The 14,760-nt window shown below is 48.7% G+C and overlaps 1 protein-coding gene across 1 annotated transcript in view; it reads left to right on the forward strand.

Moving 5' to 3' along the window:
* LOC143296237 (UDP-GalNAc:beta-1,3-N-acetylgalactosaminyltransferase 2-like) overlaps positions 1-14,760 on the forward strand; it is a 255,139-nt gene that overhangs the window by 128,426 nt on the left and 111,953 nt on the right. The window contains exon 7 of the mRNA XM_076608070.1: positions 14,033-14,114. Within this exon, the coding sequence (XP_076464185.1) occupies positions 14,033-14,114 (82 nt within the window). The remainder of the gene's footprint in view (positions 1-14,032; positions 14,115-14,760) is intronic.

Raw genomic sequence — 14,760 nt, forward strand, 5'->3', positions numbered from 1 at the left:
TCTCTCTCATTTCCCCCTCTCTCTCTTTTTCCCTCACTCCCTCTCTCTCTCCCTCTCTCTCCCCGTCCTCTCTCTCTCTCACTCCCCCTCTCTCTCTTTTTCCCTCACTCCTTCTCTCTCTCTCTCTATCCCTCCCTCCCTCCATTTCTTCTCTCTTCCTACCTCCTCAGTTTCAGTTCAGTTTCAGTAGCTCAAGGAGGCGTCACTGCGTTCGGACAAATCCATATACGCTACACCACATCTGCCAGGCAGATGCCTGACCAGCAGCGTAACCCAACGCGCTTTGTCAGGCCTTGAGCCTTGAGACTACCTCTTCAGTGCAAAGATATTCCACCGTCTTTCGTTTGTTTCATCATTCTTCCTTGATATATTGTTAGATTCGTTCCACTGTGGAGTACATATGCAAAGTTACTACGACAAATGTCAATGAATCATGATCATCTCCTCCTCCTCCTCCTCCTCCTCCTTCTTCTTCTTCTGTCTGTCTGTCTGTCTGTCTGTCCATCCATCTGTTCATCTCACGCCCTCCCTCCTTTCTGTTCTCTCTATATAACTTTCCACTCATTCTGTCTCTCTAGCACCGTAACAGCCAATACATTTACTAGTAGCTAAATAAAAAGTAACCTCTCTTTCTCTCTCTCTTCCTCCAGTATCTCTGGGGGCTGTTTTCAGTTGGTGCTGGAGGGAGGGGAGGGGAGGAAGGGAGGAGGGATGTTGTGTGTGGCTTTCCCTTTTTTTTTCTTTCTTGTGTGTGTGTGTATTTGTATTTGTATTTCTTTTTATCACAACAGATTTATCTGTGTGAAATTCGGGCTGCTCTCCCCAGGGAGAGCGCGTCGCTACACTACAGCGCCACCCATTTTTTTTGTATTTTTGTCCTGCATGCAGTTTTATTTGTTTTTCCTATCGATATGGATGTGGATTTTTCTACAGAATTTCGCCAGGAACAACCCTTTTGTTGCTGTCACAACTTGTGACGGCAGTTAGGGCGTGTGGCCCGTCTTCGTTTTTCTCCCCCCCCCCCCCCCTCTTTCACATTCCTTCCTTCTCCCATCCTTCAGTTCGGGTAGAAGTCTTGAATTGCGCACGAACCACGTGAATGCATATTACTCGCTCACCTGAGCGAATATGAAATATTGTTGGGCAGCAACAATATTCGGGGCTTTTGCAGCCCGACTGCCGTAGTGTACGGGTCGTTCCTGTTGTTGGTGGGGTAGCTACCCCGACATCTAGGCACCATACGAAGTGAGGACCGGCTGTTCTCCATGGGAGCCACTTCTGTGTTTCTTCGTCTGTCTTCGTCTGTCTTCGTCGTCGTCGTGTCTTTGTGGTGGTCGTTAGTGTACGCCACCTGTGGCAGGTAAGAAGCCACTTGTCTATTTAGCTTGGTTGTACTTCTGTCAGGGATGTAGGTGTGTAAAGATGTTCGACAAGAAAGCTGTACGTTAGGTTTTGACACAATCTATTTCGTTAATTACTCGTGTGCTACCACCGAGTGAATATGTACTTTTTCTTGTGTCGGCTAATATTTTTGCCAATTTTATTGTTATTGAGTTTTAGAATGATACGATTTTACCTTAGTTCACTGTTGGGTAAAATTGGGCGTTGGCTCTGTATGATAGGTGTAGAGAGTGCGAGTGCCGTATATTACTCCTATAATTCGTCTTGTCAATGGAATTATATTCCAGGTTTTCATTTTTGAATGTGCTGTACATTTGTTTTTTTTTTTGTTAATTATATCGTTAGAATTAGTATTGCTCAGTACGGGGGGAACATTCCGTAATGTTCCAGCTCTCGCTGTGTGCTGTGTGTCCCGGGCCTTTCGTCTGGTGACCCAGATCTTCGTCCCCTTCCTGCCCTGTGACTGGTGTCCTGGGTGTTCGTCCCCTCCTGCCCTGTGACTGCTGTCCTGGGTCTTCGCCCCTTCCTGCCCTGTGACTGGTGTCCTGGGTGTTCGTCCCCTTCCTGCCCTGTGACTGGTGTCCTGGGTGTTCGTCCCTTCCTGCCCTGTGACTGGTGTCCTGTGTTCCGGGCCTTTTGACTTGCAGCCTGGTCCATTGCTTGGCATTGTATGTCGAGTCCTGGCACCTAGGCCTTTTGACCGGAGTCTTGTGCCTTGGGTCGAACCCGCCGAAGTTTGTCTGGGCCGTGTGTCAGTTTTTTTTTTGTTGTTGTTGTTTTCCTCTTAAGAGGAAAACTTCCTGAACCCGCCAAAGACTAAAGCATCTGTGTACCAGTCCTGGTTTTTGGGGTGATTTGCTTCTCCTTGAGTGTGTGTGTGGAAAATTGCTTTCCATTACATTTGGGAGAATCCGTAGTTTTGTATACGACTTCTGTTCGTTTTTCTTGTGTTGAAGTTATAGTATATGGTTGTTTTTTTTTTTTTTTTGCAAGTATAGGCTGTGTGTGTAAGGTTGCGTGAGTGGGATAGAGCGGAAGAGAATAAATTTTGTGTGGACGAGAAATATCTGTATTCTGTGTTTGTGTTGTCGGGTGAATTGGGTTGGGCGTTAGGTTTTAAAATAGTTCTCGACCTCTTCCCTAGGGGGGTCGTGACAATGGTGGAGATGCGGGGTAACAAGTTCTAGGGAATGTAACACGGGTTGGGGGGTAGGGTGTGATCGTCTTGTTCGTCTACGTTTTATGTTGCAGGCATTTCGTTTTGGTTAGCTTTTGTGGGGGTGATTAAGGTTGTTAGATTGTTAGGTTCTTACTGTTGGACGGTTGAGTGAAGTGGGGACCTGGAGTTAGTGACTTAGAGACTTAATCTTAATTCAAGTTTTGTGTAGTTGTTGCACATTGTGAATTAAGAAAACATGCCTGTAACACGAAAAACTTCTGCGGCCTCTACTCCTAGTTCCGGGTCACGGGGGGTCAGGGCAGAAGGCAGTACACCTTCTCTGAGTGCTGAAAAAAAGACTGAATTGTCCGGATGGATTCAGGGCCACCTGAAGGAGGCTAATCCTGAAGGTGCTTTCGATGAAGGCTTGAAGAATGAGTCTAATGCCGTACCTTCTCAGGACATGTACTCAAAGTTCAGGGTGTTGGGCACTGACTTAGGTTTGTCTGGAGAGGCGTTGGCCCGGTTTGTGGTTGATGCAGTAGCCAGGGAGGAGGAGCGTCAGGCTAGGGAGGAAGAGCGTCAGGCTAGGGAGGAAGAGAGAAGGTACAGACAATGGAAGGATAGAAAAGAAGAAGAGTATAGGAAGAAAAAAGATGAGGAGGAAAGACGTAGATTCGAGAGGAAAATGGAACTGCGCCAGGAAGAGCTAGAAGCTCACACGGCTCATCAGTTTCCGCTTGTGCCGTATGATGAGAAAGACGATTTCGATAGCTTCCTTAACCACTTTGAGAGAGTGGCGGGATTAAATAAGTGGAAGCGTAGCTCCTGGGCAGCCCGCCTGGTGGCCCTTTTGCAGGGTCGGGCGAGAGATGCCTGCCTACGGTTACAACCAGAACAACTACACGATTATGACATCTTAAAAGCAGCTCTGCTTCATGAATTCCGCCTGGATGCAGATTCCTACCGCAAACGGTTCCGTTCAATGCGGAAATTAGCGGAAGAGACGTTTGATCAGTTTCTGGGCAGGCTGAAGGTTTGTTTCTCCCGGTGGTGTGTGGCCGCTGGACGGGATGAATCTGATGCAGAGGACATTAAAGATCTGGTCCTTCAGGAGCAGTTCTTGACCACACTCAATCCCGATCTCGTCACTGAAGTTCGGCGTGAGGAACCCAATAGAGTTGAGGACGTTGCCCATATCACTACTAAAATTGTCAATGCTCGGAGAGCAGGTCGCATGGCGGAAGCTGAATTTCGAGTTTCCAAAAAAGGTAGTAGGGTTTCCGACCGCAGTTTCAATCTGGGCGCGGAGAAAAAAGGACCTCCACATGGGTCAGGGGATTCAGCTCCAAACAACGTAAAGGGAAGAGACTTTACAAGAATACCTGCCTGCTTCAACTGCGGGAAGCCAGGTCACTTGGCCAAAGAGTGCCGGCAACCCAAGAGGGTCTCACTCATTGCTCATGTCTCACCTGTACAGGGTGTTAATGCAATGACCCCGACGCTTTGCACGTCTTGTGCTTCTAAACAGTACTCGCCTCGCTGCGAGGTTTCTGTCGATGGCCACACAGTGCAAGCTTTACGCGACACGGGAGCCCAGTTGATTGTTGTAGCCAGGCGACTCGTAAGACCTGACTGTTTTACTGGGGCCACAGTTCGCGTGGTGTTGGCAGAGTCAAGGTGCTCCTCAGTTCTGCCCATCGCCAGGGTGGACTTTCAGTCCCCGTTCATACAGGGTGTTTTGGACGTGGCTGTCATGGAGTCTCCTGTTGAGGAGGTTCTCATTGGGAATTGTGTCTGGAGAGGGGACGGCTCTTCAATGGTCGTGCCCGTCTATGCTGATCCCAGCCTTGTGGGCGCCGTTCAAACTAGAGCCCAGGCTGCAGCAAATACCAAACCCTTGCCTCCCCTGCCCGTCAAGGATATTCAGATCCATGTGTCACGGGAAGACTTACAGCACCAGCAAAATGACGATCCTGATTTTCATCAGGCACGTGATAGGGCTGGTTCAGGCCTTTTACAGAAAACCCCTTCAGGCGAGGTCTCTTATTTTAAAAAGCATGGGGTGCTGATGCGGCAGTTTAAAGATCACAGAGGCCAGGCGACCCAGATCTGTGTACCGAAGCCTTTGCGTTCCACAGTGCTACGCCTGGGCCATGATGCTCCAATGTCTGGTCATTTGGGGTTTAGGCGGACGCAACAGAGAATATTTCCTCATTTCTATTGGCCAGGTATGTGCGGGGACATCAAACGCTTCGTTCTTTCCTGCGACAGGTGCCAAAAAATTGTACCAAAAGGGCGGGTTCCCAGAGTGCCTTTACTTAAAATGCCTCTGACTGTACCCTTCAGCCGAGAGGAACTATCCCACGATCGAGAGAGAATGCTTGGCGCTCGTGTGGGGCATACAAAAGTTCGAGCCATACCTGTACGGCAAACCATTCGTCGTCCAGACCGATCATGCCCCCCTGCAGTACCTGGATAGAGCAAGAACGGTCAGCGGCAGACTGACACGGTGGACGCTGCAGCTCCAGCCTTTCTCCTTCACAGTGCAAGCTATCCCTGGAAAAGAAAATGTTGGAGCCGACTATCTCAGTCGTCTGCCGGAGCAAGAATCGGCATTTCCCGAAAAGTGATTTCGGCAGTGTTAATCAAAGAAGAGTATGCGCAGTCCCATTTGACTTCTGCACATACCTCTATATTCTACTCTTAAATTAGGAAGCACACGCTTCCGCGTATCCTTACTAGCTGTAAAGTTAAGATAGCTTTCGTATAAATTTCTCTTCTCTTGTTTCGTTGGTCTGGACAAACTGTTTTGTTTTGGTAACTGTCCTTGACCACTAATAGACGTTCGGGAATGCGGAAGTGCAAGGCGAGAGTTGTCACGTGTCTGTCTGTCTGTCAGTCGTTGTGACGGTGTGTTTAAGTTCCAAACGTGAAGTTTGAACTTGAATGGGGGGTATTGTCACAACTTGTGACGGCAGTTAGGGCGTGTGGCCCGTCTTCGTTTTTCTCCCCCCCCCCCCCGCCCCCCTCTTTCACATTCCTTCCTTCTCCCATCCTTCAGTTCGGGTAGAAGTCTTGAATTGCGCACGAACCACGTGAATGCATATTACTCGCTCACCTGAGCGAATATGAAATATTGTTGGGCAGCAACAATATTCGAGGCTTTTGCAGCCCGACTGCCGTAGTGTACGGGTCGTTCCTGTTGTTGGTGGGGTAGCTACCCCGACATCTAGGCACCATACGAAGTGAGGACCGGCTGTTCTCCATGGGAGCCACTTCTGTGTTTCTTCGTCTGTCTTCGTCTGTCTTCGTCGTCGTCGTGTCTTTGTGGTGGTCGTTAGTGTACGCCACCTGTGGCAGGTAAGAAGCCACTTGTCTATTTAGCTTGGTTGTACTTCTGTCAGGGATGTAGGTGTGTAAAGATGTTCGACAAGAAAGCTGTACGTTAGGTTTTGACACAATCTATTTCGTTAATTACTCGTGTGCTACCACCGAGTGAATATGTACTTTTTCTTGTGTCGGCTAATATTTTTGCCAATTTTATTGTTATTGAGTTTTAGAATGATACGATTTTACCTTAGTTCACTGTTGGGTAAAATTGGGCGTTGGCTCTGTATGATAGGTGTAGAGAGTGCGAGTGCCGTATATTACTCCTATAATTCGTCTTGTCAATGGAATTATATTCCAGGTTTTCATTTTTGAATGTGCTGTACATTTGTTTTTTTTGTTAATTATATCGTTAGAATTAGTATTGCTCAGTACGGGGGGAACATTCCGTAATGTTCCAGCTCTCGCTGTGTGCTGTGTGTCCCGGGCCTTTCGTCTGGTGACCCAGATCTTCGTCCCCTTCCTGCCCTGTGACTGGTGTCCTGGGTGTTCGTCCCCTCCTGCCCTGTGACTGCTGTCCTGGGTCTTCGCCCCTTCCTGCCCTGTGACTGGTGTCCTGGGTGTTCGTCCCCTTCCTGCCCTGTGACTGGTGTCCTGGGTGTTCGTCCCCTCCTGCCCTGTGACTGCTGTCCTGGGTCTTCGCCCCTTCCTGCCCTGTGACTGGTGTCCTGGGTGTTCGTCCCCTTCCTGCCCTGTGACTGGTGTCCTGGGTGTTCGTCCCTTCCTGCCCTGTGACTGGTGTCCTGTGTTCCGGGCCTTTTGACTTGCAGCCTGGTCCATTGCTTGGCATTGTATGTCGAGTCCTGGCACCTAGGCCTTTTGACCGGGGGCTTGTGCCTTGGGTCGAACCCGCCGAAGTTTGTCTGGGCCGTGTGTCAGTTTTTTTTGTTTTTGTTGTTGTTGTTTTCCTCTTAAGAGGAAAACTTCCTGAACCCGCCAAAGACTAAAGCATCTGTGTACCAGTCCTGGTTTGGGGGTGATTTGCTTCTCCTTGAGTGTGTGTGTGGAAAATTGCTTTTGATTACATTTGGGAGAATCCGTAGTTTTGTATACGACTTCTGTTCGTTTTTCTTGTGTTGAAGTTATAGTATATGGTTGTTTTGTTGTTTTTTTTGCAAGTATAGGCTGTGTGTGTAAGGTTGCGTGAGTGGGATAGAGCGGAAGAGAATAAATTTTGTGTGGACGAGAAATATCTGTATTCTGTGTTTGTGTTGTCGGGTGAATTGGGTTGGGCGTTAGGTTTTAAAATAGTTCTCGACCTCTTCCCTAGGGGGGTCGTGACAGTTGCCGTGGGTTCTTTTACGTGCGCTAAGTGAATGCTGCTCACGAGACCTCGGTTTATCGTCTCATCCGAATGACTAGCGTCCAGACCACCACTCAAGGTCTAGTGGAGGGGGAGAAAATATCGGCAGCTGAACCGTGATTCGAACCAGCGCACTCAGATTCTCTCGCTTCCTAGGCGGACGCGTTACCTCTAGGTCATCACGTGTGTGTGTGTGTGTGTGTGTGTTGACCTAATCAGACGCATGACATCAACAACAACAACAACAACAACAAACAACTAATAAAAACAAAACAAAAAAGGAAAACAAAAAGGGTTGTTGGAGAGGGGATTTGTGGGTGTGGGTGTTGGTGGGGAAGGAAATGAGCTATAAGAGGGAGGATGTGGGGGTGGGGGTGGGGAAGGAAATGAGCTATAAGAGGGAGGATGTGGGGGTGGGGGTGGGGAAGGAAATGAGCTATAAGAGGGAGGATGTGGGGGTGCGGGTGGGGAAGGAAATGAGCTGTAAGAGGGAGGATGTGGGGGTGTGGGTGGGACGTTTGTTGTCTCACGTGGAGTGGGTAGGGAGCGGGGGATTCGGGGATTCGGAATATCGCTTTGCGTGTTTCCACTTCACTGGGTTTAGACACCGGTGTGTTTGGGAACGGAAAGCCAGCGCAGTGAGTAAAAATGGCTGGTGGTCAGTTTTTGGGAGGGACGATGATGCAACAGCCCCCCAGATCTGACGGCCCGTGGTTTCCTGCCGTCAGTCGGATTCTCTTTGAACCTCCATGGCCACGTCCTCCCCTCTCCTTTAATTGATGTGATGCCCTGTGTTTATCCAGCTCTGTTACCCCCCCCCCCTTCCCAGCCACTCCCACCCCCTTCCTGATCTTTTCCTAATTTGGTGGTGGTGTTTTTCGTTTTGATAGTTTGTGAAGGTTGTGGTGACGCTCTGTCTCTGTGTCTCTTCTTTTTTTGTATTTGTATTTGCATTTCTTTTTATCACAACAGATTTCTCCGTGTGAAATTCGGGCTGCTCTCCCCTGGGAGAGCGCGTCGTTACACTACAGTGCCACCCCTTTTTTTCTCTCCTGCGTGCAGTTTTATTTGTTTTTCCTATCAAAGTGGATTTTTCTACATAATTTTGCCAGGAACAACACTTTTGTTGCCGTGGGTTCTTTTACGTGCGCTAAGTGCATGCTGCACACGGGACCTTGGTTTATTGTCTCATCCGAATGACTAGCGTCCAGACCACCACTCTAGGTCTAGTGGAGGGGGAGTAAATAACGGCGGCTGAGCCGTGATTCGAACCAGCGCGCTCAGATTCTCTCGCTTCCTAGGCGGACGCGTTACCTCTAGGCCATCACTCCATTTCTGTTTCTCTCTATGCCCCCCCTTCTCTCTGTCTGTCTGTCTCTGTCTCTGTCTGTCTGTCTGTCTGTATTCACGAAATGTCTTTGACGTCAACCGATTCAACCGAATGTGTGCATGTATAAACTTGGTACTGTTTAATTGTATCCATGCAAGATATCCTTGACCTCGACACATCCAGTACAAAGGCGGAGGGGTGGGGAGGGGAGGGGGTGTGAGGAAGGAGGCGAGGAGAGGACGGGGGCTGACAGGAGTATATATATATATATATATATATATATATGATAGTCGTGTCCGACTATGACCATCAGAACAGCAGAGGAGGCAACTGCTGTTCCGACTAATTTGGGCTAGAATTTGATTACAGTGAAGAGTGTCTTGCCCAAGTACATCCCCACTCTCTCGGTCAAGAGGGTTTTAGGACAGTCGGCGTTGGGATGGTTCCCAAAGGCCAACTAGCCCACAAGGCTGCAGCACTAAGAGCCAGTGCAATTTTGCCTCCTAGTTTGAGAGTCATAGTCCTTCACAAAACACGAAGCTGTAAATGATTTCCCATCGACTGGAGAAACCATTGATAATACAGCTCTCACTCTGACAGGAGTAGTGACGGGGCTGATGGCAGGGATCCAGGAAGAAAAAAGAAACACCCACTGTGTGACCCTGTGTGACCCGTGGAAGGACTGAAGGGGGCTTGCTGGGGGGCCGGGGTGGGGTGGGAGGGGGGGGGGGGAAACGCGCCCTGTTGCGCGCGCTGTTTCCGCTTCGTCGCGTTTCACACAGGCAGCGGGAGCTAAATGGCTGCTGACGGGTTCTGGGGGGATGTGATGATGTAAAAGCCCCCAGATCTGACGGCCCGTGGTTTCCTGCCGTCAGTCGGATTCTCTTTGAACCTCCGTCGCCACATCCTCCCCTCTCCTTTAATTGATGTGATGCCCTGTGTTTATCCAGCTCTGTTACCCCCCCCCCCCTTCCCAGCCACTCCCACCCCCTTCCTGATCTTTCCTAATTTGGTGGTGGTGTTTTTCGTTTTGATAGTTTGTGAAGGTTGTGGTGACGCTCTGTCTTCTTTTCTGTTTCTCTCTGTGCCCCCCTTCTCTCTGTCTGTCTGTCTCTGTCTGTCTCTCTGTCTGTCTGTCTGTATTCACGAAATGTCTTTGACGTCAACCGATTCAACCGAATGTGTGCATGTATAAACTTGGTACTGTTTAATTGTATCCATGCAAGATATCCTTGACCTCGACACATCCAGTACAAAGGCGGAGGGGTGGGGAGGGGAGGGGGTGTGAGGAAGGAGGCGAGGAGAGGACGGGGGCTGACAGGAGTATATATATATATATATATATATATATATATATATATATATATATATATATGATAGTCGTGTCCGACTATGACCATCAGAACAGCAGAGGAGGCAACTGCTGTTCCGACTAATTTGGGCTAGAATTTGATTACAGTGAAGAGTGTCTTGCCCAAGTACATCCCCACTCTCTCGGTCAAGAGGGTTTTAGGACAGTCGGCGTTGGGATGGTTCCCAAAGGCCAACTAGCCCACAAGGCTGCAGCACTAAGAGCCAGTGCAATTTTGCCTCCTAGTTTGAGAGTCATAGTCCTTCACAAAACACTAAGCTGTAAATGATTTCCCATTGACTGGAGAAACCATTGATAATACAGCTCTCACTTTGACAGGAGAAGTGACGGGGCTGATTGCAGGGATATAGGAAGAAAAAAGAAACACCCGCTGTGTGACCCGTGGAAGGACTGAAGGGGGCTTGCTTGAGGGCCGGGGGGGGGGGGGGGGGGGGAAACGCGCCCTGTTGCGCGCGCTGTTTCCGCTTCGTCGCGTTTCACACAGGCAGCGGGAGCTAAATGGCTGCTGACGGGTTCTGGGGGGATGTGATGATGTAAAAGCCCCCAGATCTGACGGCCCGTGGTTTCCTGCCGTCAGTCGGATTCTCTTTGAACCTCCGTCGCCACGTCCTCCCCTCTCCTTTAATTGATGTGATGCCCTGTGTTTATCCAGCTCTGTTACCCCCCTCCCCAACCACTCCCACCCCCTTCCTGATCTTTCCTAATTTGACGTTGTTGTTGTTGCTTTTCGTTTTGATACTTTGTGAAGATTATAGTGACTCTCTGTCTCTGTGTCTCTCTTCTTTTCTGTTTCTTTCTTTGCCTCCCTCGTCTCTCTGTCTGTCTTTCTATCTCTGTCTCTCTGTCTCTGTCTCTGTCTCTCTCTCTCTCTCTCTCTCTCTCTCTCTCTCTCTCTCTTTTCTACCTCTCTCTGTATTCACGAATGTCCTTGACGTCAACTGATTCAACTGAATGTGTGCATTTATAAACTTGGTACTGGCTCAGTGAAACCTCTCACTCACACACACACACTAACACTCTCTCTCTCTCTCTCTCTCTCTCTCTCTCTCTCTCTTTCTATAAGATATACTTAGACCCTTTATGAACTTTCACATATTGTACTGTATTGTCTCTTTTTTGTTTTTGTTTTTTTGTCATGGCAGTTCAGTGTGTGTTCTTTAATACTTAACACCTGTTTTTCAGTCATCTGTTTATTCTTGTCTCAAATCCTGCTCTGACATTTAAGGAGAAAAGGACTGACCATGTGTGGCATAACCATCCCATTTTGTTTATTTGGTGTTTTTTTTATTAGTCTTTTTTTCTTTTTTCTTTTTGGGGGGGGGGAGCGGGTGTGGGGGGGGGGTTCTATATTTCTAGCATGTCCTTGACCTGGGCAGATCCATTACAAAAGAGGGGTGGGAGGATGAGATGGATGGGGTGTGCGGAAGGAAGTGAGGTAGGAGAGGACGGAGGCTGACAGGAGTAGTGACAGCACTGATGGCAGGGTTCGGGGAGTGGAGGGGGGGAACATTCACTTTGTGACCCGTGGAAGGAGTGGAGGGGGCTGGCTGGAAAACACCGCGCCCTGTTCCGTTTCTTTCTGCTTCGTGGCGTTTCACACAGGCAGCGGGAGCTAAATGGCTGCTGATGGGTTCTGCGAGGGACGATGATGCAACAGCCCCCCAGATCTGACGGTCCGTGGTTTCCTGCCGTCAGTCGGATTCTCTTTGAACCTCCATGGCCACGTCCTCCCCTCTCCTTTAATTGATGTGATGCCCTGTGTTTATCCAGCTCTGTTACCCCCCCTCCCCAACCACTTCCACCCCCTTCCTAATTTGACGTTGTTGTTGCTTTTCGTTTTGATAGTTTGTGAAGGTTAGGATATGGCAGTGATCTCTGTCTGACAAAAAAAAAAAAAAAAAAAAAAAAAAATCTGACCAAAATATAGAATACCTGAAATATGGATCCAAATTTTGTCAGTCTGATATTTTTATAGCATCGTTATTGTTGTAGTGGAATAGAACCCCCTTGTATGGTAAAGGGCTTTGCGAGTCCATATTTTTACTGTTGCAAAAAAACAACAAATCTGAACTGAATCCTCTCTCTCCCTCTCTCTCTCTCTCTCTCTCTCTCTCTCTCTCTCTCTCTCTCTCTCTCTCTCTCTCTCTGTCCTTTCCCTGCTCCCTCTCCTCTTTCCATCTGTGTGTGTGTGTGTGTGTGTGTGTGTGTGTGTCTCCCCCCCCCCTCTCCCTCCCCCCTCCCCTTTTTTTTTCTTTTTTGTTTGTTTGTTTTTGTTTTTGCTTGTTTGTTTGGGGGGGGTGGGGTGTTTGTTTTTTGTTTGTTTGTTTTGTGGTTTTTTGTCGTTTACTGTTCTTGCAATACATTTCTTTTGGAAACTGTACTTTGGACAATGTGATTATTGTGTGTCAGTGAGGAATGTCCACCATGTGATGTCTCAGCTCAGTGTTTGGCCATGGGGATGTCTTTTATGCATTCACATCGAATGGCTCGTGAATCTCCTGCACTGTTTATGTAGCACACACCACTAATGAATTCCTCCTTGTGGAAACGATGAAGTATTTTTTGTGTTCTGTTTTCTGATGCCGCGCATCTGACAGCATCTGTCGATCGGATTCTCTTAAAACCTCGCCTCCTTCACACACCCCTACCCTTTCCACCCACCCACACACACACACCCACCCACCTTCACACCACCTCTGGCCATACCCCCCTACTTCACTCCACACGGGTCCCATATTTCCTCCATCTTATTTCTCTTTCATATGATACAGCTTTCCCTCACTCTCCATCTCCCTTACCCCCCCTATCCCCCTACCCCCTCCCCCTATACCCCCACCCCCTCCCCCTCTTCCTCCTACTTTATCTCTGTCTTTTCCGAAGTTGGCTTTGCTTTTACTTTTTTGATCGATGGGGTTTACGTTACGGTGGTCTTTCTGTGTGTGTGTGTTTGTGTGTGTGTGTGTTTGTGTCGTGTGTGTGTGTGTGCCTCTGTGTGTGTGTGTGCCTGTGTGCGCGCGTGTGTGTGTGTGTCTGCCTCTGTGTGTGTGTGTATGTGTGTGTGTGTCTTCTCCGCTCCTCCCCTCCCCCTCTCCATCTGTGTGTGAGAGTGTGTGTGTGTAAGTGTGTTTGTGTGTGTGAGTGTGAGCGCGTGTGTGTGTGTGAGTGTGTGCGTGTGATGTGTGTGTGTGTGTCTTCTCCGCTCCTCCCCCCCTCTCCGTTTGTGTGTGTGTGTTTGTTTGTGTTCCCCGCCCCTCCTCACTCTCTCTTTTCCCCATTCCTTCTCTCCCCCCCCCCCCCCCCCCCCGCCCCACTTTTTGTGTTTGTTTGTTTGTCATCTTTTTCCTTTTTTTTCTTTTTTTTGTGTGTATCTGACTGTTCTTACGATGCATTTCTTTTTGAAAAATGTAATTTAGGAAATATATCTAACTGACGCTGACAGCTAAATCGACAAGATTTTTGTTTTTTTTCATCCTTAAAGATCACAAGGCATCGCCAGACTGCGCCTTTTTCCTTGGTTTTGTTGTCGTTGTCAACGTCGTGTGTGTGTGTGTGTGTGTGTGTTTTTGTGTGTGTGTGTGTGTGTGTGTGTGTGTGTGTGTGTGTTCTGTCAGCAAGGAAGAGAGTTGGTGATAGGCTTTGAAATCAAAACGTACAGTAAAGGAGAAAGAGAGAGGCAGTGCGGAGAGTAAAGGGCAAAATGAATGGAGTCGTGAGTAGAAAATAGGAACGATAAGGAAGCGAATGGTGTGTGTATGTGTGTGTGTGTGTGCGCGCGCGCGTTTGTGTATGTGTGTGTAAAAGAGAGAGATATATATCTAATAGTAAAAAGTAACAGACTGTGTGATAGTGACTTAGACTGTGTGATAGTAACTTATTTCATATTTGGTCTTATGCTATACGTTGGAATGCAATTAGCTCTAAAACATTAACAATGGGTGCGTTTTTGTGCGTGTGCGAACTGGTGTGTGTGTATGTGTGTGTGCGTGCGTGCGTGCGTGCGTGTGTGTGTGTGTGTGTGTGTGTGTGTGTGTGTGTGTGTGTGTGTGTGTGCGTGTGTGTGTGTGTGTGTGTGTGCAGGGCATGCGAGAGGACGGCACGATCATCAAGGGCCACAACTCCTCAGTGTTCTCCGTGGTGTCTTTCATGTACGCCGTGCACGGTAAGTGCTCTCCCCTGTCGGTGGTCGGCCTTCTGTTGGGGGTGGGGGGGGGTTCACTCACCTGTGTGAGCAATGTGAGTCTGTGTCATGACATGATGTGTGTGTGTGTGTGTGTCTGCCTGACAGTCTGTCTGTCTGTCTGTGTGTGCGTGCGTGTGTGTACATGCTTGCACACACACACACACACACACACACACACACACAGCATAACGCGTCAGTGTGCTTGCTTGACTGTACGCCACATGTTTCATATTACACGCGAAAGGGGCTGACTGCACAGTTCCCTTTGTTGCACAGTCGGTCAGTTCCAAAGTCGACACTTACGTGAAGTGGAGCCAGGATTTACCGCGCGGCCTGGGGGGGGGGTGGGGGTGGGGGCCTTGTGGTGACACGTCCGCCTGGGAAGAGAGAGACTCTGAGGGCACAGGATCGATTGCCACACTCACCCGGAATTGTCACCCCCTCCTCCATTAGACCGCGAGTGGTGGTCTGGACGCTAGTCATTCGGATGAGACGATAAACCGAGGTCCCATGTGTAGCGCACGTGAAACAACCCACTGTCACAAAAGTGTTGTCCCTGGTGAAAAAAAATCTGTAGATAAAAGAGTCTTTGATAGGAAAACAAATACGCTTGAATTTTTTTTTT

Source organism: Babylonia areolata, chromosome 21 (assembly GCF_041734735.1).
Source record: "Babylonia areolata isolate BAREFJ2019XMU chromosome 21, ASM4173473v1, whole genome shotgun sequence".
NCBI lineage: Eukaryota > Metazoa > Mollusca > Gastropoda > Neogastropoda > Buccinidae > Babylonia > Babylonia areolata.